Below are 22,971 nucleotides of genomic sequence, written 5' to 3' on the forward strand. Positions count from 1 at the left end.
AGTTCTGCTTCCTGCTGAGAACTCTTTGGCACCCCTGATTGGCTTGTGTCATGCCCTACCCCCACAACTTGCACTGGCGCTGGTAAAACCCAGTCTCCATATGGTATTCCAAGGGTAATCCTGTAGGCAGCTAATGCTATCCACAGTACTGGCCAGTGTGCTCCCCTGAGGCCACTACAGGGTGTCATGGTGCACTGAGTTTTAAGACTGGAGTTCAGATACATCAGCCCTGCTTATTGTGACTCTGGGCAAATCACTGGACCTCTGTCTGCCTCAGTTTCTTCAACTGTAAAATAGGGATAATAACAGCACCTACCTCTAAGTGTCATTGTGAAGATCAAATGCAGGTTCTGTTCCAGACCACTGCAATAAAGTGGATATTGCAATAAAGCAAATCACAGGAATTTTTGGTTTTCCAGTGCATGTAAAAGTCATGTTTACACTATACTATAGGCTATTACCAGTGCAATAGTATTATGTCTATAAACCGCCCACCCCAATGTTTTCTTGTTCAGTCGTGTATGACTCTTCATGACCCCATCTGAGGTTTTTTCGGCAAAGACACTGAAGGGGTTCACCATTTCCTTCTTCATTTTACAGATGAGGAAGCTGAGGCAAAGAGGGTGAAGTGACTTGCCCAGGGTCACACAGCTAGGAGCTGTCTGAAGCTGCATTTGAACTCAGATCCTCTTGACTCCAGTGCACTAGCCACTGAGCCACATAGCTGGCTGTTAACGAACACCTGTTTCAAAAGCCTTTCCAATGGAACATATTAGGAGCTGGAACCTCACAGAGATGCCAATGATTATAATCTTCACTTTTTTTCCATTGGATAGTTTATTGTCATGAATGTAACTATATAAAAACCTAACTTATGAAAAGCAGTTATGATATTTCCCTTTGGCCCCTCTCACCCAAGAAAGAGAAAAGGCACAGGGGATTAGGGACAGAAGACAGGATAGGGCCGGGGTAGGAACCCATGACCTTGAGGTCACAAGCAGCCCTCTAGGTACTCAACAAGCATTTGACCTGGCCATCAACACAGAAAAGACCAAGTGGATGAAAATGTCTATCACACAGATTTCAACATGCATCAAAGGGTCATACTAGAAATTGTCCATTAGTATTTATCTGGGAGAGACAGTATGGAGGGCATTGAACTGGGCCAAGAGCTGAAGAGTTGAATGAAGGTAGGCTGGGTTGCCCTTGGGAGATTGCAAAGAACCTTCACTCATTCCAATGTGGCTGTAAAGCAAAGGCCTGTCTTTTCAATACAAAAGTTCTACCAACATTGCTGTATGATGTGAGATGTAGGCCCCTACCGACCCTGAAGAACTAAAGGTGACGTCCATACAGATGGCAATGAAAAGGGACATGGTGGATATAACCAGAACCCTCCAGGAATTTGGAAAAAGAACAGGAGGAAAGGATGTCATCAAGGAACTGGATGAGGGGAAGAGGAGATGGGATGGTCACATGGCAAGATAAAGGGATGCCATGAGAACAGACTGAGGGATGCTGGGAGAGAGAAGAGGACCTCCAGAGGTGAAGGTCCAGGTGAAGGACCTTTGGGGAGCACATGCTCAAGAGTCACCTAGGATGGGAAGCAATCTTCATCGATCCATCAAGGAACATTTTTGAAGTGCCTGCTGTGTGCCAGGAAACAGAAAGGGAAAGGACAGTCTGTATCCACAAATAGCTCACAATCTAATTCTGGAGACAAGATGCAAACAAATGTATGCAAAGCAAGCTCTAGACAGGATAAATAAGAATGAACAGAGGCAGGCACTGTAGAAGGTGGGATTTTAGCTGGGACTTAAACGAAGCCAGGGAAGCCAGTAGTGAGAGATGAGGAAGGAGAGCCTTCCAGGTACAGGGGACAATTGGAGGTGAGAAATGGACAGTCTTGTTTATGGAACAGCTGGGAGGCTGGTATCACCCGATCAAAAAGTCTGTGTTAGGGAAATAAGGTGAAAGATGACTGGGAAGGTAAAGGGGCACAGGTTGGGAAGGGCTTTGAACACTAAACGAAGCACTTTCTACTTGATCCTGGAGACACTAAGGACGTACTGGAGGTTATTGAATGGGGATGTGAGTGACATCATCAGATCTGCACTTGAGGAAAATTACTTTGGTGGCTGAATGGAGGACAGACTGGAGTGGGGAAAGATTCCAGGCAGGTTGGCCCACCAATGGGTGGGAACTCCCAAATTAAGGGGATCATCGATGGATGGGACCTTGTTGAATCACATCTGATTTTTCAAGACCCCACCAACCATAGCACCAGTGCTGTCTGTGAGGTTTTCTGGGCAAAGATCCAGGAGCCTTCTCAAGTCAAACAGAAGTTAAGTGACTTGTCCAGGGTCACACAGCTAGTATCTGAGGCCAGATTTGAACTCCTGTCTGTCTGAGTCTGGGGTCCTTCGCTCTATCCACTAAGACCATCAAATCCAGCCTCCTTTTACAGATGGGGAGACTGAGGCACATAAAGAAGTCATTTACCCAGAATCCTGCAGCTAGTAAGTGATGAGGCAGGATTTGAACTCCTCTCCCTGGCCCAAGTCTAGTGCCCTAATCATTATGCTAAGCTAATCTTCATTTGAGTAAAAGATATTTAATTGAAAAGGAAGGGGAGGGGGCAAGGAAAAAACCTCTTATTCAAGGTAGTTATTAAGTCCTTGCGCAGTTTCAGTCTTTAATACAGGACACAGGGAGGAGAGCACTGGTTAACTTCAAGTCAAGCAATCTCAGACACTTACCGAGTCACTTAACCTGTTTGCCTCAGTTTCTTCCACTGTAAAATGGGGGTAATAACAGCCCCTGTCCCCAGGATTATTGTGAGAATTAAATAACATTGGTAGAGCCCTTAGCACAGGGTAAGCACACCGTAGGTGATAGTAAATGCTCATTCCCTTCCCCAATAGTTCAGAGCACACAGGAAACAGGCACCCAAGTGTATTCTCAAGGTTTTGGGGCATTAATCTTCTTAATTCGAGGTTGCTTCTTTTCATAAATGCGAGCATGGAACAAGCCAGAGTCAGTGAGAACGGGGGGGGACGCGGGGTCAGCAGGGGGGCGTTGGGAGCCTCTCCTGCCTCCGGCTCCTGCGCCCCCCTAACTGGGGGGGTCAGCTCCGTGGAGGACCGGCCTCGGGCTCACAGAGCAGGGCGGGCGGGAAGGGGCCAGCGAGGCTCTCCCCCGCCCCATTTTCAGATTAGGAAACTGAGGCACAGTAGACCGAGCGACGTGTCGGAGCTCGGGGGGATTTGAACTCAGGTCCTCTGCCTCCAGGCACGGCCCCCTGCCTCACTCCTCTGCTCGGTACCGGAATCAGAACCAGAAAAACTGGGGCGAAGTTGGCAGCGAGGAAGACTGACAGGTAGTGAGCTCCCCATCACCCCATTCGTCCGATAGCTTGCGGAGGGGGTGAGCGGGGTGGGAGCTCTCGGCTCCAGCGCTGGTCGGGCTCCGGCGGGGAAGTTCCGAGGCTCGGGCTCCCGCTGCAGACACAGTTACTGCCCCGCCCCTCGGCCCTACTGAACTGGAGGGCTCCATCTGCGCATGTGCCAACCTCTCTGGCTTCTACCCTCAGTAAAGATGGCGCCGCAGCCGCCTCCGGAAGTTGCCGAAACTGCGGTTCCGGAAGCTGTCAAAACGAAGCGTTTCCGTAAGTTGCCGAGATTGTCCGGAAGCTTCCGAGAGGAGGGCATCAGGGAAGCAGGATGGCGGACTTGGTTAAGAAGCTGCGGGCGGAGGGCATCGAGAAGCGGATTGTACAGGAGGGCACCGGGGAGCTGCCCGATTTCCGGGACGGCACCAAGGTACGGCTCCGCTCGCCACCGCCCCGCGGGCCCGCTACGCGAGCGGGGCGGAGGGGAGGCCCCGGAGAGGGCGGCTGCACGGCCTCGGGCCCCCCCGTTGGCCCGCGACCCTAGCACTCACGCGCTTTCTCGTCCTGATTGGCCAGCGATTGCTTCGGGGGCGGGTCCGGGCGTGCCGGCTCCGCCCCCCGGTCCTTAAGCGCTGCCCCAGCGGTCCCGGGCGTTGCCAATCCTTTGCCCCACAGCGCCGCCTTGCGGCCGGGCAGGAGGCGCGGGAGGGGAGTCCCGCTACCCTCGGACTTGCTGTGTGTGGCTGGGCTGTGGTTCTAGATCTGGGAGGGATAACGGTGCTGTAGGCCCCAGGGTGCGGAGGAGCGGGGCTGGGGGGACGTCTGGGCCAGCTGAGCCTCAGTTTCCCGGTCTGGAAAATGTGCACAGCGGCGCCAGGTGAAGCCCGGGGGGTGGGGGATGAAGATCCCACGCGGGCACGTGGAAACAACATTGCCCATGTCACGGCCCACCTCTGCGGGCTCGGGCTCGCCGTGGGGAGGGGGCTTCCGGCGGTTCCAGGGCAGGGCGGGGACGGGGGTCTGTCCGGTCCCCCCCATGGGCACCCCCTGGCTCTCGGGCCGTCCTGACGGGCTGGCCCCCCAGGCCACCTTCCATTTCCGGACCCTGCGCAGCGACGAGGAGGGGGCGGTCATCGATGACAGCCGGCAGCGCGGGAAGCCCATGGAGCTCATCCTGGGCAAGCAGTTCAAGCTGCGCGTGTGGGAGACCATCGTGCGCACCATGCGCCCCGGGGAGGTGGCCGAGTTCCTCTGCGACGTCAAGGTGAGGCCCGGGCCCGGACGGCGGGCCTGCCCCTCGTGGCGCTGAGCTCGTGCCCAGCGGTGGCATGGAGCCTTGTGGGACCCCGTAGTCGGCTGAAGCTAGCACACAGGTCATGGGCCTCAGCAAAAATCCCCTCTGGAGAGTCCCTGACCAGTGGGCTTCCAGCCCTTTCCTGAAGCCTGCCCCAACCATCCCCAGGGGACCTGCCTCACCCTAATGTGGAGTCTGAATCTGTCGTTTTGTGACCCCTACACCCAGGTGTGCGCTCGGGCAGAGCAGAACAAGGGGGCAGAGTCTTCTCCAGGTCCTTTAACTGGCCTTTCTCTGGACCCCTCCGTGTGTATCATGGTGCCCATTGATGAGCCCCCTCCCATCCCACACCCGGTGTGGTCAGGGCAGAGGACTGTCCCAGGTCCACATCAGGCCCCACATCAGGCCCCACATCAGGTCCACATCAGATGTGCTGATGCGTTCGTTAGCCCCTCCCAGCCCTGATGTTCCCTGTCCTCAGGCCCCTTCCAGCCTGGATGTCCTATGTTCTAAGCTTCCTCTCAGCTCTAAAACCTTGTTCTTTCTAACACCCCTCAGCACGTGGTCCTGTACCCGCTGGTATCAAAAAGTCTCCGTAACATTGCCGCAGGCAAGGACCCCCTGGAGGGCCAGCGGCATTGCTGTGGCATTGCCCAGATGCAAGAGCACAGCTCCCTGGGCCACGCAGATCTGGATGAGCTGCAGAAGCATCCCCAGCCCCTCATCTTCCACATGGAAATGATCAAGGTGAAGGTCTAGGGGAAGCTGGCTAGGGGCAGGGGGAGGAGGCTCAGGCCCACCCTGCATCAGCTGGGTGACCTTGGTCCAGTCTTGATCATCTCCCAGAGGGGAGGCCCCAGTAATGATCATCATAGCGTCCTGCCCAGGGTTGTCCTCTGGCACCTCCTTGCAGCACAGCCCTGGCTTCTGTGCCAGCCTCAGCCCAGCCTCAGAAGAGCAGCCAACAGGGATATTGCTTGTGTTCTATCTCTGGGTCCTGGCAAAGCAGTGAAAGGAAAGGCTTGTAACCTCAGCTCCATTTTATAGGCTAGGAAACTGAGACTCTTTCCTTGTTTAACTGGGGTCTGGACAGACCAGAAAACAAACAGAACTGACCCTGTGGGAGGGGTGGTGTTACATTCCATCTGGGGAGACAAGTCTATCCAGAGTAAGCACAGACCACTGGGGAGGAGGGAAGGAGCGAATAGGTAAGGGTTCAGCAGGAAGTGGCCTTTGGGCTGAGCTTGGCTGGGAGGGGGAGGGAAACCCCCTGTGCAAAGGCGCAGAGGTGTGCAGGGAGCGCCTTGGAGGCCTGTTTGGCCAGACGTTGGCGTACGTGATGAAGAGCCCTGTCTACTGGGCTGGAATGAGGCAGGTGGGGAAGGGCGGCTGGTGGTGAGGGGTGTCTGGCACCAAAGAGAGCAGGGGCTGCTTGATCCTGGGAGTACTAGGGATTGGAGGGGGCGGTTATTGAGCGGCGAAGTGACCTAGTCAGACCTGTGCAAGAAAGACCAGAGAGTGAATTGGAAAGGACTCTGGGTTTAAATTTTCTGCCCTAAGGTATCCTCCTCTATAAAATGGGGTGTGTATGTGTACAAGATGATTGCCAAGCCCTGCCCCTCAGCTCTGGTATTCCATATTCTAAGTTCTAAAGATCCCTCCAGCTCTTTCATTCTATGTTCTAAAGCTCCTCTAGCTCTGATATTCCATAGTCTGTGTTCTAAGATCCCCTCTTAGCTCTAACATTCTATGTTCTAAGCACCCCCACCCCCACCCCAGCTGTGACCTTCAGTAAATCTAAGCGTCCAGGAGAGGAGGGACATAGCAGGGCCTTATCTGTTAGATACCTCACCCCCTTGGGAATTCTTGTCCCAGCAGCTGAAGCGGCTTTGCCGCCCTCCCGAGATGTGAGCCCGCTCCCTGTGCCCACAGGTCGAGGCTCCTGGCACCTACCAGCAGGACCCGTGGGCCATGAGTGATGAGGAGAAGATGAAGGCCGTACCCCTCATCCATGAGGAAGGCAACCGCCTGTACCGGGAGGGGCGCATCAAGGAGGCCTCAGTCAAGTACTACGATGCTATTGCCTGCCTCAAGAACCTGCAGATGAAGGTGGGGGCAGGAGAGGGAGCCGGAGCCAGAGGAGCCTCAGCTTCTGCCCCCAGGTGCCTCCCTGACTCACCCCCTTCTCTCCTGTGTGCTCAGGAGCAGCCTGGCTCCCCGGACTGGATCCAGCTGGACCTACAGATCACTCCGCTGTTGCTCAACTACTGCCAGTGCAAGCTGGTGGCCCAGGAGTATTATGAGGTGCTGGACCACTGCTCCAGCATCCTCAACAAGTATGAGGGTGAGTGCCTGGGCTCAGGCACCTGTGCCAGGCTGCTGCCTCTGCCCAGTGTGATCCAGTGCCCCAACCCCACTCTCCTTCCCCTCCGCTGGCCTTCCTGGCTTCCTTTCTCTCTACTGGCCCTCGTGGCCCCTTCCTGCCTGCGTGGCACATTGTCTCTGCCTTTTCTCTCCCTTGACTGGCAATGGAAAGTGAACACTGGGTTTGGGCCAGAATCCCAGCTCTGCTCGCTAGGACCTAGGCAGTCTTAACAAGGCCTCTTGCCCCCTGGGGCCTCAGTTTCCTCCTCTGTCAGTGGTTCCCTCTGGTGGGCGAGGGCAAAGAGGAGGGGTTCCTGGAGAGCCTCTAGGGCCTCACCTGTTGTGCCCTGCATCTCCCACAGACAACGTGAAGGCCTATTTCAAGCGGGGTAAGGCCCATGCAGCGGTGTGGAATGCCCGGGAGGCTCAGGCTGACTTTGCCAAAGTGCTCCAACTGCAGCCAGCGCTGGGCCCTGTAGTGAGCCGGGAGCTGCGTGAGCTCCAGCACCGGCTGCGCCAGAAAGACCTTGAGGACAAGGCACGCTTTCAGGGCATCTTCTCTCCGTGACCAGCCTGGCCGTCCCATTGTACCTGCCTCCTGTATAAATGCTGTATTTATCTGCCTGCCTGAGTCCTTGCTCATCTGTGCGGACCCACAGCCCTGTTGCTGTTTGACCAGTGACCTTGGGCCAGTCATTGGGCCTTCTCTGGCCCCTCGCAGCCTTTGTCCTGTGTGCCAGGTATCCTTGCTTGCTCTCAGGGGGTTAAGACTTTTGAGGCTAAGAGGAGAGGCCATGGCCTTGCCTCTTTCACTGCCTGGCTGGGCTTGGGCTAGAGCCTTTCCCTCCTTGGGCCTCAGTTTCCAGCTCTCAGTCTGACTCTATTTTCTAGGTCCCACCACCCCCTGCAATACTTCCCAAAAGGAGGCCTGGCTGACTGGGAGCTGAGCAGAACAGTGGCCAGAGGGGGGTGGCGAGAGAACCAGTGGAGAACTGTGGGGTGGGATCAAAGTACTTGGGTTTGAATCCCTGCTCAGTTGCTCGTTAGCTGTGTGGCTTTTCCTTCGCTTCCCTGAAGGCCAGGAAGCAATGAGACAGGCCAGTGAGAGGCCCTGGCGGGGGCGGGGGGAGCCCCAAGTGCAGGCACCACAGAGCACATGACACCACGTTAGGGGCTGGGGTTTAATGTTCACAGTTTCACACGTCATGGAAGCCTCAGGGGCCTCTGCCCTCTCCCCAGGGCCTGTCCCCTCACATTAAAGGGATTTGTAACACATTGACAGGGAATGGAGGGGACACAGAAAGGGCACAAGCAAGGGGGGGGGGTGTTGGGGGCAGCGAGGGGTGGGCTGGGAGGATTGTCAATAAATACACCATTCTCTTGACTGTGGCCCCCCAGAGTAGGGGGCCCTTGGACCAATCACTCCTCACTGTCCAGCTTCAGGCTGACACTCCGGGCCTTGGCCCGGGCCAGGGCAGTAGGTGGTGTCCCTGGCCCCTCCCGATCGGCCTGACTGGGCCCCCGGGAGCGGAGCAGTTGGCTCTGTTTTCGGAGAAAGTCCACGGGAGCTGCCACGTAACTGCTCTTGGCCAGCCCTGTCCTTGGTGGGGCCTGGGGGGCATGAGGGTGGGCGCCTGCCTCCAGCTGGGCCAGGTGGGCCACATAGCCTTCAGACAGGAACTGTAATGGGGAGACAAGGTGCTTTAGCCTGGAGTGAGCCGCACCCAATGAGGGTGTTGACATGGGGGGATACATTTATTAAAAGCCTTCTGGGTTCCTGGCACTGGGCTCAGAACCTTACAGGTGTTCTCATTTGATCCTCACAACAAATCTGGGAAGTAGGTGCTATTACCCCATTTTCTAGTTGAAACTAAGGCAGACAGGTTAGGGTTAGAATTGGAGCGCATTTAGGGTTAGATCTGAACTTGGGTCTTTCTGCCTCCGGGCCCCTGGGTCACAAAACTGCTTCCAAGGGAGGGCTCAGGTCCCCAGCACTCTGCCCTCTGCCCTCTGCCTGGTGGGCACTGTCCCCCCACTGCCAGCAGCTCACCTGGCACTGGGCCTGAAGTTTGCGGACAGCACGGCCCACGATATAGGTCTGGCCCGGAGGGAGCCCCAGGGCCCCATACACGGCTACATCCTTTGGGGAACCATAGCCAGCCACGATGTTCAGCTCCACCTGTGGTCCAAGTGAGGACACAGGCCTGTGTAAGTGACCAACACTCTGTCCCCCCAGCTTTCCCTTGAGCTGCTCAGCCCCTCTCAGCCCCAGAGTAGGGAAGGGGTTTGCTTGGGCCCCCCAGCTGGTGAGCGCTCTGGGAAGGATTAGAACCTAGGACCTCACCTCCTGCACCAGGCTCTGCAGGAACACGGCCTTCTGCCGCAAGGGGTCATGGGTGAGACCGTCACAAAAGGAGACGACTCCATGGGGAAAGTTGTGCTGGGAGAGCCAGGCGACCACGCGGTGCTTCTGCATGTCAGGCCGGCCTGTCACATACACAATCAGGTAGCCAGAGTCTTGCCAGTGTCTGTGGGAGAAGTGAAATGATCTTCACAATGACCCTGTGAGGCAGGGCTGTGATCTCCCCCTTTTACAGATGGCAAAGCAGAGGCCTAGAAAGGGGATGACTTGCCTGGAGTCACCACGAGAGTAAATGTCTGAAGCAGGATGTGAACCCAGGTTTCTGTGACCCATGCCAAGGAGCAGGGGTTGAGGTTGGGGTAGGAAGGAGAGAAAGGCAGGGAAGGGGGACACTCGAACCTGACGACGTCCACGGCTCCAGCCCTCACTTTGGGGTCGCTGCCCATGATGGAGACGCTGGCAGTGAAGGATCCATCGATGCTGAACACTACAGCCTCGGTGCCACGGGCCACCACAGTCAGGCAGCATTCGGCATGTGTGTGATCCCCCCTGCATAGGTGTGGACAGATGGCCCTGAGTGGGAGGCCTTTGGGGACTGTGCTGTTCTCCCCTCTCCGGGGTCAACCTTCCCCTGGCCAGTTCTGGCCTTTTACCTAACCACCATCCGGACTGGGTAGACACCGATGCCTAGGGAGCGCTCTGGAGGCACGGGGAAGGTGAGCCGCCCGGAGCTGTTGGTCACCTCAGTGCCAAAGTGAATCCACTTGCCAGAGAGGGGTTGGGTCATGATGTAGACATCTACCTGGAATGGAGGGGAACTAGTGGACAACCTGAGCCTGAGGTGGAGCAGGGAGTGCTCTGTTGGGGTCCCCTAGCCCATAAGGCAGAGTTGGAGTTGGAATGGGGAATCTCAACCCCACTCCCCTCCCCTGCCTGGGAGGATAGACAGAAGGATGGGGGGGGGGGGGTGAATCTCAGCGTGACCTGAATGTGTGGGGTCCACTCTGCTGGGTGCTGACCTTTTCTCCTGTCAGCGTCACCACATCCAGGGGCCCATACATGAAGCGGCCGCTCAGCACCTGAGGCCGGCCCTCGCAAACGATGACATCACTGGCCCGGTGATTGGAGGTCACATTCTGTGGGCAGAGGAGGGAGGGCCTGCAGTGAAGACTGGGGGAGGGGTGGCCAGGGTGAAGGGAACAGAGGGGAATGGGGAAGGGTGCCGTACCCGAATTTTGACCTGGGTCCTCCTCCTCTGCCACTTTTCCCGAGGGAAGGCCGGGCTGTAGATGGAAGACTCCTCATATTCAGCCAAGTGGGGTCTCTCCTTCTCAATGACCTGGCGATGGGGTGGGGTGGAAGCTCAGCTCCTAGGTCCCTCTCACAGGCCAGCCCTGGAGCCTACCCCAGCAGGGAGTGACACTGGGCAAGAGCTGCCTTTGGGCCTCCCCATCTACAGGGGAGACTGCTGGACCAGCTGCTGTCCAAGGTCCAGTCGCTCTGCTTGTCTATGGTCTACTTCTTAGGACCTTCCCCGCCCTCATGTTCCCATGTAGGTTTTAGGGGCCCTCCCACATCTGCCATTTGTTCTGTGGATTGAAGGCCTTCCTCTGGACTTGGGGGTCACCATGTGTAAAAGGGGCAGTTGGGACTAGGGAGAGTCACAAGTTAATGTCCCATTGGGTTTTCCCAGCTACCCGAGAGCCCCTCTCCTGTGGCCCTAGAGCTTGGCCCTTCTTCCAGCAGCCCTGCAGTCAGTCCCCTGGTGCCCTTCTCCTCCCACCTGGCGCAAAATGAAGGCCACCACGTCGGCAGACTCCCAGTAGCTGGCGTGGAAGAGGTGGGGCAGTGTCACCGTAGGGAAGGCCGTGAGAGCCTCAGGGCAGTACAGGGAATAGTCGATCCGCTTGGTCCCCCACCAGCGCTCCAGGACTGTGGGCCACCATACCAGTCAAAGCTCTTTCCAGCCCTTGGGCCAACCCTCCCTGCCCCATATGTCTCCTCCCAGCAGCTGCTCCCTCCATTCCACTTCCTGCCTGGGCACACTCACTTCTGACCACCTCACTAGCTGTGCTGGGAGCACCTGCGGGTGCTGGGGTCTCAGACCCTAGCTCGTTGCTCCGCCAGAAGCCGCCGCTGGCTGACGTGGGGGTGGACGGCACCATCATCTCCATCTCCTCCAAGAAGAGGCCTGAGTGGGTCTGTAAGGTGTCAGCTGGCAAGGGCACAGAAGGGCATAGATGTGTTGCAGCTCCAGCTCTGGAGTCTACCTCCCAGCAGTGGCCCTGAGATTCCATCTGTGCGGGTAGCAGCTACCCTGAGTCTGGACTTGAACCCAGGACTTCTCCCCACCTTCTAAGCCACCCTAGGATCTCAGCCCTCAGGGGAGGCAGGGTAGGATGGTGGAGTACAGACTAGTGGGCTGGGAGTCAGGAAACCCAGTGCTGCTAATTGAACCAACATGGGCAAGTCTCTGCCCATCTGTGGGCCTCAGTTTACCAGTGTGTAAAATGGACTTAAATGGTAAAGAATTCTGCACTTAGAGTCAGCAGCACTGAGCTGCAATCCTTAGTTTGCCACTTAACTGGCTGATCAAGTCATGGGAGCTTGGTGGGTTTCAGTTTCTGCCTCCATGAAATGGGGGCAGCCACTTCCCAGGATGTGACGCAATGTAACCAACTTCCCATAGGCTAGAGGAAGCCCTGAGAGTCAGGGAGGGAAAGACCTTGCCCGGGGTCCCCCAGGTGATGAGAGGAGCACAGGAAGGCTGCCACCACCCGCCTGCCTGGGATGACTGGCTAGCTGTGTCAGGTTGCAAGTGCCTTGGCCCTTCCTCGCATCCCCAGTACTCAGCCCAGTGCCTAGCAGACAGTAGGTGCTTCATAAATGCTTGCTGACCAAATGATTGCACACAGGGACAGAGAGCTTTGTGTAACACATAGCGCCGATGCCCAGACAATGTTGACACATGCTCCCATCTGCCCCTATCTACCCCACTGCTTTCTCTTCTCATCCAGGGCCATCCCAACCCACCAGCACGCACTGAGGCAGATCCTCAGGGAGGAGGGCACCCCCAGAGCTCTAGAAGCAGCTGGAATGTCACACGCTATATGGTCACCTGGTCTCCCCTCCTCCTAGGCTTTGGCAAGGGGCCACAGCCCTCTCCTCCCCTCCCTATGACCTGGTTGAACCTTACCTAACAACAGAGAGGTGCCATCTCCCAGGGGGAATTTCTGATAGCGGGGCACAGTGAGGGGGGCGATGGCCTGGAACTTGGGGGCCAGCAGGGGCTCCAGGCGGGAGGCACAGGGATCAGCAGCATGAAAGAGGTTATATATCTGCTCACAGGCCGGGCGCATCTGGGCCACTGGGGCAAGGAGAGAAGAGGCAGGGCAGCCCTTAGGTACCCGGGATGGCCAGGCAGGAATTCACATCATGTGTCCCTTTTCACAGTGGGGAGGGAGTAGAGAGCACCTCAGCCCTGACCGAAGCCTCAGGGGTTGGTCTCCATAGCCAGCACGTGTGGATGTGTGGACAAGGCTTAGGGGGGAGGTTTCATAGACTTCAGGAGGTGCACTGGTATTATGGGGCAGACAGTTGACCCCTAGCTCGACTCAGCCACCTTCCTCCCCATTGCCCCAGCTTGGCCCCTCACCCTCCAGGGCGGGCATCACGGTCTTGCGGAGGGCTAGCACCAGGCCCAGGGGTGAGCCAAAGAGGAAGAAGCCAGACACCTTGAAGTCAAGGCGGGTGGGGCCATCCGTGGCCTCTGGGGCTGGGCAGGAGACGGTGCTCCCCCGCCGGGGCTCTGCTGGGGATGTGCCAGCCTGCAGGCTGGCCAGTAAGGAGGCAAGTAGGGGGAGAAAGGAAGGTGGTAACAATGTGGGTGGGTGAGGAGAGCACATGACTTATCCAGGCCAACCACACAGCGCCCCTCTTTCCACTAGCATGGCCCCCTAGCCACTCTCTCCTCTCCATGTCTTTGCCTAGGCTGGGCTCTATGCTTGGCATGCCCTCCCTCTTCACCTCAACGTCTTAGATTTCTTAGCTCCTTCATCGAATGGCATCCCCTCCCTCTGACTTCTTTGTCTTTACATGGCATTTCTCTCAATTGAACGTAAGTAGGGAGCGTTTGCTTTTTGTATCCCCAGTCACTTAATAAATGCCTTTCAACAAATTAGCAAAATAGCATCTGAGGCTTTTAAGCCACAGACATCTCCAGAGCTGTCTAATTCAATCCCTTCATTTTACAGATGAAGAAACTGAGGCCCAGAGACCTTACAGAGCTTGTCTGAGATCCAGCTAGGAAAGGGAAGAGTTATGATTTTAACCCAGATCTCATCTGTCTACACCCTTAGGCTCCAAGGAACAAGGGGAGACACACTGATGGGTTTGGAGAGCTTGGAGACACCAACCTGCCAGGAGAGGACAGGGAGTCAGGCTCTGGGGCCGCACCATCACTGGGCAGGCGCTGGGCAGAGACAGAGCCAGGCTCTGGGCTGGCCCTGCCCAGAGCCTCCACGCCATCAGCCAGAGGATCACGTCCCGGTCCCTGCTCTGGGGACAGCAACTCGTTGTTCTGGAAGGAAGGAGACGTCCCCTGGTTGGGTGGGGTGGCAGAGGGGCCACACAGGAGGCAGAGTGTCCATGTCTTGCTCCTGTGCCCCATGAGCATCATCACCCCATTTAGAATGGGATAGGGCAGAAGGAGGAGAGAGAGGGAGGGAGGAAGGAGGGAAAGGAAGCAGGAAGGGGTGGGTGCTAAACCAAAAGATGGAGGAGAGGAAGGGGCAAGGATGGAAAGGAGAAGGGATTAGGAAAGGAGAGAGTCAAGGCAGGGCCCAAGCACTGACCATGCTGCCCCGGCGGCTGCTGCCCAGGCTCCCTGCGCTGGCGTTGGTACTATAACAGAGCGCATCAAAGCCCAGGATGCCACCAACACCATCTCCAATCAGCACTACCTGAGAAGGGGCAGACAGTGCCTGAGCTGGTGGTCCTGGAATGGACCAGCCCCAGCCCCAGTGCTGCTGCAGCCACTGGTCCTCCCCAGGAATGCTGTCTGCCCCAAAGGTGCCTTTCTTAAAGGGTGTAAGGGGACTGAGGGCAAGGCAAGGGCGGGGGAGGATGCACTGTTCTTGGGGTTAAAATAATCAGGTTCCAAAGAGGCTCATCTGAGCATTAAAGGGTGTGAAGGAGAAAGAAGACAGGATGTGGTGGCCAAGAGATGGAGGGATCACGAGCCACCTGGAGGATAGCAGAGTGCTCTTGCCTAAGGAGATGTCTATGCTGGGGGCCTGGACCCTGGTCAGGCCACAGCTGGGGTATTAAGTTCCATTCTGGGCTGGTGAATGTTCAGGCCAAGGGGACTCGGCCAGGGGGTGGACAACCAAGGTGGCTTTAGGCTGGGGAGTCCTGCCCTCTGGGACTCACTCGAAGTGAACTCTGGGTGACAGTATGGACAGGTCAGGGGGATGGAATAGTTGGTGTCCAAGTATTTCTCATGTGCAAGAACAGGAATTCTCTCCCATACTCCAGCAGGGGGTGCTCCAGGAAGAGGGTGCTCACTAGCTCCAGGGATGGCCCCTTCCCCTCTGGGACAGCTCTTCATGACATTCAACCTCAACTGGCTTCCTGCTGTGCACCTTGCCTGCCCCCCCAACCCCCAATTTGGTCTTTGCAACATTTCCCTGTTCTTCAGCAGCTCCAGCTGGGGTCACACTTGGGGCCTTTGATCCCCAGGCTGTACTTTCCATAGACCCCAGCCCATTCACGGCCTTCTCAGAACGTGGCCCCAAGACTCCTGATGGGTCTGGATAGGGCATACAACAGCCAGGCCTTTGAAATCTGGGCTAAGATGGTGTTAGCTCCCCTCCCTGCTGACTCATGCTGAGTACACAGTCCCTGAAATCCCCTCATCTCTTACAGATTCACTAGTCTCCACCCCCCCCCCCCCCCCCCCCCCCGCCTTCCCTGCATTAGATTTGTGAAGGTTGTCCCAGCATATTTACTTTTCCTAAATTCCCCATTCTTTCTTCCAGCGCATTGTTTCAACCTGCTGGGATTTGGGGTGGGGGGGATACAGACCGTCCTCCAGCTCAGCTATCCTGCTAAGCCTTGGGTCCCCCTCTGGGACAGGGAACTAGATTTGCCCAAGGTCACCCAGCCAGGCTGCCACAGAGTAATGTTGCCCTTCCCCTTCCCTCCCCCATCTCTGTTCTGTGTCTCCTGGCCCCATGTTCCTCCTGCTTTCCTGGGAGCCCTCCTGGCGCCCCTCCCCATCCCCCTGACCTGCCCACAGAAGCCAGTGCCCTCAGGAGAGCGCAGGAAGGCAGAGTAGGCCTGGTTGGTGCGGGTGATGACGGTGGTCACGGCCCCTTGGTAGCGGGAGGAGGAGGTGGCCAGCAGGGGCAAGGCGGCCAGTGGGATGTGGTCCTGGGAGCGAGAAAGGCTATCCCCATCGTGGCTGTAGGGACTGAGGCTGTGGGGAGGGGACAGCCAGGCTTGGTCTGCTCACCTGGCCCATCCAGGAGATAATGAACCCTCCAACCCCTCCCACCCCCCACCCCCCTATTGGTACCTTCCTCACTGGAGATACCGCACCCCCCTCCCCCTGCCCTGCCCCAGCTCATCTCCCATCATCCCTCCCATGCCTCCCCATCAGCCTGTCCAGGGGGATACTTGGAGACGAGGGCATAAGCTGCAGCGCAGATGGGCGGGCAGGGCACCAGGCGCAGCGCCACATGGCCCAGGGCCTCAGGGAAGTGCACACGGGTGATAGCATCGAAGGCTGCACTCAGGGTCTGCACGTCAGCCTGCTTGGAGTCCACATCTCCTGGGCCAGAGTCCAGAATGTTCCCGCTGTGCAAGATGAGGAACAGGGCATGCACAGCGCAGGCCTCGGCCCCCAGACCCTGGAGTAGGGCAGAAGCATCAGCAGACATCAGTCCTTGCCTGAGGGGGCCGAGGGCATGGCGGGGAGGGAAGGAGAACATGTCAGGGGGTTAGTGGGTGGCCTACCCTCCCCCCCATGTAGTGTGGGAAGCAGAGATTCCCAGGGCCACCTCTCTGACCCCAGGCAAGCCACCTGGCACTCAGGGTCTCAGTGCCAACCTGTGCTGGCAGGGAGGTCGCTCATCCAGGAACTCCCTAGACCAATGACCTCACAGGCTCCGTCCCCAGTCAGCCTTTAATCAGGTGCTAATCTCTGTGGTTTCTCATCGGTGCCATCTGCCCCTCCAAATCCAGACCCTGGGCTAAAGCCCTGATTACATTGCCCTTGTTACAGTTCAGTGTGACACACACCTCTGTGGTCAGAAATGGGCCATAAACCCAGAGAGGCAATAGGGGATGGGGTTTCACTGGAGGGGTGACTCACCTCAGGGTCCCTGGATGCTCCTGCAACGTCTCCTTCGCCCTTGGTGACCTCAGCCCCAGGGTCTGCAGGGTCTGGAAGAGGTGGCTGGTGAGGGCACAGGCAGCGGATGTTACCCCTCCTACCCCCCACCTCTTCCTTTCCGACAAAGGAGGGAGCCTGGCCATGTGGGGCTGAGTCAGGGAAGGAAGGAGAGATGTGACTTGTCACCCAGTCTGGGTGGGCAGGCCAGGGCCCGCACAGACTCCTCAGACCTTTGGGCTGCTGGGCTCAGCTACGCAAGGCTCTCTCCAAGGTTCAAGGTCAGTGTTAGTGCCTGAAGGCAGCCCAGATACCTCAGCCCAGGCTAAGGAAAGCCTCCAGGTGCTCACCAGAAGCCCCCACGGCAGCAGAGGGACAGGCAAATGCGTCAATGAAGTCATTGGAGTTCCACTTGGTCATCTCCTTGGGGAAGACGTCCTCACTGTCTGAGAAGCCTTCTACGGAAGAGGAGACCGGGGCCAGGGGCCAGGAGCAGTGAGGCGGGGGCCCAAATGGGGACAGAGAGATGAGGAACAAAGGGGCAAGGAGGGGTTCCTGCCAGAAGCCAGCCTCCAATTCCCAATGCTACCACCTCTGGGAGCCCTCCATGGTGCCCAATGGACCTCTGAGGATTGTGCAGGAGAGTCATGTGTGTTTGTGTGTTCTTTACTCCTAACTGGAAGCTGCAGGGAGGCAGGCACCAAGGTCTGATCTCACCTTTTAGTATGTATGTGGCCCAGGGTCAGGCACAGAGTCCTTCACATAGGCCCTAACCTCATGGCTTTGAGCCCCTGCCTCATGCCTTGGGCGTCTGACATTATTTTGTGCCCTTTACTGGTCTGTGTGGAGATGTTCCCCAGACCTTCTGCTCACTGATTTAACAGAACATCCACCCTGGAGAATGGCGGCTGCTAAGGGCAGGGGCTGTCTATGTTATTGTCTCCTGGCCTCTGGCCTGCTTGGCACATGGTAGAGCTCTTCATAAATGCTTGAAGGAAAGGAGGGAAGGGGTGAGAAGAAAGAAGGATGGAAGGGAAGGAAGGGAGGGAGGAGGAAGAAACATACCATGTGCATCAAAGAACTCATCCTCTGAGCTGTTTTCTGAGTCCCGGGCGATATTTTGCATCCGCCACTCAGACAAGCTCTGTGGAGACACGCCCCCTGCAAAGCCCCTTTTTGTCACTCACTGGAGGGCCCAAGCTCACAGCCACAGCCCCCACCCTAGCCAGATCCTATCAAAGAATCCTGTGGTTCAAACTGGAAGACACTGTAGAGCTATCTGGAGATATTGTATAAATGAGAAAACTGAGGCCCAAAGGAGAAGGGGCTAGTGACTCTGGTCAGCTCCTCCCAAGCCATGCCTTTGCTCGCTTGCCTGGCTCTCTGAATCACTGAGGTTCCCCTGCCTGAGCCCCATCCCCCATGCTCTCTCTCCCCCTCCCCACCTCACCTCCATGCTGAGAGGAGTAGGAGGACCTCGGGGACGAAGACCATTGTTTGGAGAAGCTGTCAGTGTCTGGGGAAGCATCAGCTGCTGCAGGGCCCTCGGGTCCTTCGGGACTTCCTGCTTGGCTTGCCTCTGTCTGGCCCTCAGACCCTGGCTTAGAAGTGGACTCAGTCCCTTCCCCTTCAGGTGTGGTGCATTTGGCCATCTTTCTGGCCAGCATGCGAGCTGTTTCCTCCTCCAGAGCCCGGATGTCAGCCATGCTGAGCTCAGTCCATTCATCCTGCCAGCACCAGGCCTGGCGGTGGGCTCGAAGCATCACCCTCCGTAGACCTGAAAGGGAAGAGCCTGGGCCTGAGCTGGGGCAGGTAGGGAACCCCACTGAAGGGGACTCCACAGGCAGGAGCAGGTGGGGAGGTGGACAGGGCCCAGGGGTTTGACCTGGGCGGAGTGGTCTCCAATGTGGGGGCAGGGGGGGGGAGACGGACAAGGCTCAGGGGCTTGGCCTGTGCAGGGAGGCAGGGTCCACTGGCAAGGGCTGAGGTCCTTTCTCTTGTCATCCCTCACCAACATCGTGGATGAACTGTTCAATCTTGGCCTGCATGCCCCAGTAGCGGAATTCCACCTTGCAGAGCTTGTAGGCACACATCAGGGGGCCTGATTGAGCAGCCAGCCGTGCCCAGTCGTCCCCGAGGGGCCCCCGGCCCGTCTTGGCAGAGCGGTACAACCTGGGGTCCTCCTCAGCTTTGTACTCACCGGGGGCCACTGCATCCCGGACAATATCAATGGTGTCTAGGGGCAAGGCAAGGAAAAGCCCTCCTGGGACACCCAGCCAGGATACCAGAAAAGCTTGAGAAGCACTTAATCCAATCACTATTTTACAGATGAGGAAACTGAGGTCTAGGGAGGTTAAGGACTGATAAAGAGCAGAGCAGAGAATTGGAATCCCCTGCATCATACCGCCTACCCCAGGAAACCCACTTCTCCTTCTCATGGCCTGTCACCCATTCATTCTCCCAGACCATAAAGACTGCAGGGTGAGGCTCCTTATGTTATTTGGGTTTGGGTCTGTATGGGGATTCCTGGTGTGGAAACTTCCTCCCTGACTGATCTTGGTAAGTGTAGAGAGAGGTCTAGACTCCTGGGAATGAAGTGACTGAGCCAGGATGGGTGGAGGTGGGACTCCATCCCGGGGCTTTCAGCCTCCACTGGGCCAGGCCAAAGACCCAGAAAGTGAAGGGCTGGCCCAAGGTCTCCAAGTTGGCTCTCCGCCTCAGGAGAGGCCTTCCAGGAAGGCCACCCCCCAGCTCATACCCAGGATGCGCTGCCTCCTCTCTGTCCCACTCAGATTGAAGACGTTGGGCTGCTGACCCCCGTCAGGCCGGTAGTAGGTTTCTATTTCAATGGAGAATTTCTCCACAAAGGGGCAGGTGTAGCTGTGGGAGGACCAGGGGCCAGGCTCAGAGTCAGGGCTGTCATGCCCTGCAGCCCAGTGTCCCCCGTGCTCCCTGAGGGAGCCTCATCCAGCTCCCATCCACCCCCTGAAGCCCGGCTTCCCCGAGTCCCACAGGGTGCCCTCCCGGTTGGCCATCCATCCCCGCGCCTCACCGAGTCCTGGTGTAAGGATAAGCGTTCCAGGACTCCTCCTCCACCTGCAGGGCGGCCTTGGGCAGCAGGGCCCGGAACCACCCCGGGATATGGGAGCCCACGTGGTAGACCTTGTGGGTGTACTGCCCGCTGCCCCCCGGCCCATCCTCGTAGGGCCTGTTGGCCAAGATTTCCACCCCGCTGCCCTCGCCGCTAGACTCTTCTCGGCTCTTCTTCTGCAAAGGCCCGGAGGTCAGGTGAGGGGCCGGTGAGCTGGGCAGGCGCCCCCTCGGTCCCCACAGCCCGGCCTCCGAAGCCTGCCCCCGCCGCCAGCCAGCCCCGCCTGCAAGCCCCCTCCCCCATCTCCGGGCTGCGCTGCAATCCCCGGCCCCTTTCTCCTCTCTCCAGGGTCTCCCCTTGCCCTTCCCTCCCTCCAGGATTCCAGCCCCACCTTCTGTTCGCCCCTCCCCCCCAGGCCTCCCCACCTGGATCATGTACAGCTGGGCCACCTGGTACTCTTCCAGGCTCATGGGCAGCAGGATGTGGTACTCTTTGATCAGCATGGTGCCCGCTGCCCGCTGCCCGGCCAGCAGGGAGGGTGCCCGCCTGCCTCGCCTCGTCTTCCCTCCTGGCTCGGGATCGGGGCGCGCCCGTCAGGGCTGGGGCGAGTTCAGAGAGTCCGGTCCCCCGGCTCGGGGAGGAGCCCGGCCCTGGCCCCGGCCGCCGTGCGCTGCCCCGCAGCCCCCCAACCCCATCGCCCGGCCCGGCCCTGGCCCCGCGCCCGCCCCCCGCATGGAGGAGGAGAGGGGAGAAGGGAGGAGGGATGGGGCAGAGGAGGAGAGAGGTGGGGAGAGCCGCGGCGGCGGCCGGCCTGGACAGGAGCTGCTGCTGCCTCCGGCCTCGCTCGCTCCCGGGCTGGGGCTCCAACCGAGCTCCCTCTGACCTCCTTTCAAACGCCACCGCCGTGGGCCCCCCTCCCCCCGTTGCCGCGGCAACCGAGTGCTGACGCGTCCACCCCTGGGGGAGACGAGCCAGCCCAGCCAGGCAGCGGCTGATGCTGGCCCCCTCCCCCAGCCTCTCAGGCTTCTACAGCTCGGCCCCCTCCCCCCGCTCGACATCCCTTTTCCACCGCCCCTCCCCCATTGCCCCCACTTCCCCCCCATCACGCCTCCTTTCCTCTCCTAGGTCCTGACATCCCTCCCCTCTTCCTTCTCCCCAAACATGCCCCTCCCCCGTCTCCAACCCCCAGCCTCCCCCCCACCTCCACATCTATCTTCACGTCTCAAATCCCTTCTCTCATTTCTCTGCCCAGTCCCCAACATCCTGCTCCCTCTCTCCATTTCCCCAACCTTCCTCTGCCTCCTTTCCCCTTTCTCCATCCCTCCTCTCTCCCCCCTTGATCCCCTTACTTTGTCCCCAACATCCCTCCTCCGTTCTCCTTATCCCCCTCCTCTTCCCCTTTCCCCCAAATCCTTGTCTTGGCTCACCAACCTTCCTGGGCACAGCCACTCCTCTCCTCTCCTCCAGCTACCCCTGCATCTTATCCTTAACCTCCATTCTTTCCACCCTTTATCCCCCCTCTCCAGGGAGGGCAGGGGAGAAGGGTATCCTCACTCTCCCTCTACTCCCCTCCAGTGCCCTGCCTCCTTCAGGCTCCCTTTATGCCCTACCTCCTCTGCCTCCATCCCCCTATCCTGCTCTGCTCCCCAGGAGGCCCCTTCTGCCCCAGACCTTTCACTGTGCAGTTACTGGGTGAGGCCACTGGCAGATAGATAAGCATTCTCGGAAGCAGTCACCGTGAGAACCCCTCTCCCCCATTCTCCCTGCCCCCAACAGAGCTGCCCAGACTCAGGGCCCGTCTTGAATCCTACCTCCTAGTCCTCCCTGAATTTCTTTGGGACCAGCAGGGCTCCATCTCAGCAGCACTTTGCTGCTCAGGCCCCAGGGAACATCTCCAGCACTTACTCCTCTTCTGGTCCCCTCCCCAGGTGCCACATCATGGAACTGCCCCTTCCCCACTCAGCCACAGGGATCCAGGTTGGGGGATCTGCCCTCAAGGTCGGTCCTGGCAGTGGGAGGGCCCATGTCTAACTGGCCACCCTCTTTCCGGAAGGAGCCCAGACAGTTTATAAACCTCTTAGAAGGGGAAGTAGAGCCCAGCCCATCTGGGCTGTCTTGGGCCTGGCCCCTGAAGCTCCCCAGGACAAGCCTGTTCTCCCCTGTGCCGTGGCCCTTCACATTTCTGCCTCCTGACCAGAGTAGCTGTGGGACCGCAGCCAAGCTACCTCCCCTCTGCCAATTCTTTTATAAGAGGGGCCCTGTTGGCCCGAATGACCCAAGGTCCCTTCCCTTTTCTAATGGGCATTTGCCTCTCAGAACGAACAATACCTCAATGCTCCACATCCTTAGCTCACGTCCATTCCCCATCTAGGCCCACATGTGCACCTCTGGCCCTCCCCTCCCCTTATCTTTCTATTCACACCCAAGCCTCTCCCTGGGTCTAACATGCCCTAGTGACTGGGCCAAAAGCCCTATTTCTCTGCCAGGGTTCAGGGAAGGAAAGGCACCAGTCAAGCCTCTGACCCCGCCCCTGCCCAGCACAGAAGGGGAAGTGCCCAAACCTGCTTCAGAGCTGGGGACTTCAGGCTCCCTGCCAGAGTGGCTAGACAGCCCAACTGTCAATCACCCAGACACGGAACTAGCACGAACCAGGCTTCCTGGGGAGGGTCAACGGCCTGGGTTGCATCTCTCTCTGCAGCAATGCTAAGCTGCCAGACCCATCTTGTGGACAGGATGTGGGGGGCTATGGAAGGACTGTCCCCCAAATGTTCTAGAGGCCCATGATTCTTAGTGCTTCTATCTTCCAAGGGGGTCTGTGCTGGGCAAAGGGACTTTAAACTTGCAGAGGGCCCTACCCAGTTCCACCCTGGGACCTTGCCCTGGGGCAGGCCAGGAGCAGAGTGGCATCTCTCCCAGATAGGGAAGTAGGGCCAGGACTCTGCCTCCTAGGCCAGGCAGCCTTAGGGGGCCATGTTGAGGGGGCCTGAAGCAGGTACCTGCCACTTGAAGACCTTTTTTGAGCCCAAGGACCATAGGAGCACATTGAGATCTGAACCATCTAGCCCACCCCCTCATT

General features: G+C 58.0%; 2 protein-coding genes across 6 annotated transcripts; one reads left to right on the forward strand and one right to left on the reverse strand.

Annotated features, from left to right (window-relative positions):
• The first annotated feature begins 3,546 nt into the window (after positions 1-3,546).
• AIP (AHR interacting HSP90 co-chaperone) lies at positions 3,547-7,673 on the forward strand. Of its 2 annotated transcripts, none has more exons than XM_072639319.1 (6): positions 3,547-3,821; positions 4,505-4,655; positions 5,244-5,432; positions 6,618-6,794; positions 6,888-7,029; positions 7,412-7,673. In XM_072639319.1, exons 1-6 carry the CDS (start codon positions 3,562-3,564, stop codon positions 7,615-7,617), a joined length of 1,125 nt encoding a protein of 374 aa, XP_072495420.1. In that variant the 5' UTR covers positions 3,547-3,561; the 3' UTR covers positions 7,618-7,673. The 2 variants fall into 2 exon arrangements, with proteins under 2 accessions (XP_072495420.1, XP_072495419.1); XM_072639318.1 differs by having other exon boundaries at positions 3,647-3,821; positions 4,476-4,655.
• Positions 7,674-8,209: 536 nt separating this feature from the next.
• Positions 8,210-22,495, reverse strand: PITPNM1 (phosphatidylinositol transfer protein membrane associated 1). 4 transcript variants are annotated; one of them, XM_072639316.1, is made up of 25 exons: positions 22,224-22,495; positions 21,707-21,900; positions 20,321-20,463; positions 19,857-20,071; positions 19,563-19,684; positions 18,816-19,040; positions 18,255-18,581; positions 17,870-17,965; positions 17,155-17,262; positions 16,787-16,857; positions 16,090-16,322; positions 15,700-15,889; positions 14,265-14,372; positions 13,827-13,990; positions 13,067-13,245; positions 12,608-12,778; positions 11,462-11,626; positions 11,195-11,343; positions 10,640-10,750; positions 10,431-10,547; positions 10,065-10,213; positions 9,811-9,960; positions 9,394-9,577; positions 9,100-9,228; positions 8,210-8,729 (listed from the first exon to the last, which is right to left on the reverse strand). In XM_072639316.1, exons 3-25 carry the CDS (start codon positions 20,396-20,398, stop codon positions 8,469-8,471), a joined length of 3,702 nt encoding a protein of 1,233 aa, XP_072495417.1. In that variant the 5' UTR covers positions 20,399-20,463; positions 21,707-21,900; positions 22,224-22,495; the 3' UTR covers positions 8,210-8,468. The 4 variants fall into 4 exon arrangements, with proteins under 4 accessions (XP_072495417.1, XP_072495416.1, XP_072495418.1 ...); XM_072639315.1 differs by having other exon boundaries at positions 21,707-22,495; XM_072639317.1 differs by lacking the exons at positions 21,707-21,900; positions 22,224-22,495 and having other exon boundaries at positions 11,495-11,626; positions 20,321-20,577.
• Positions 22,496-22,971: the final 476 nt, after the last annotated feature.

This window comes from Notamacropus eugenii, chromosome 2 (genome assembly GCF_028372415.1).
Source record: "Notamacropus eugenii isolate mMacEug1 chromosome 2, mMacEug1.pri_v2, whole genome shotgun sequence".
In the NCBI taxonomy this organism is placed as follows: domain Eukaryota; kingdom Metazoa; phylum Chordata; class Mammalia; order Diprotodontia; family Macropodidae; genus Notamacropus; species Notamacropus eugenii.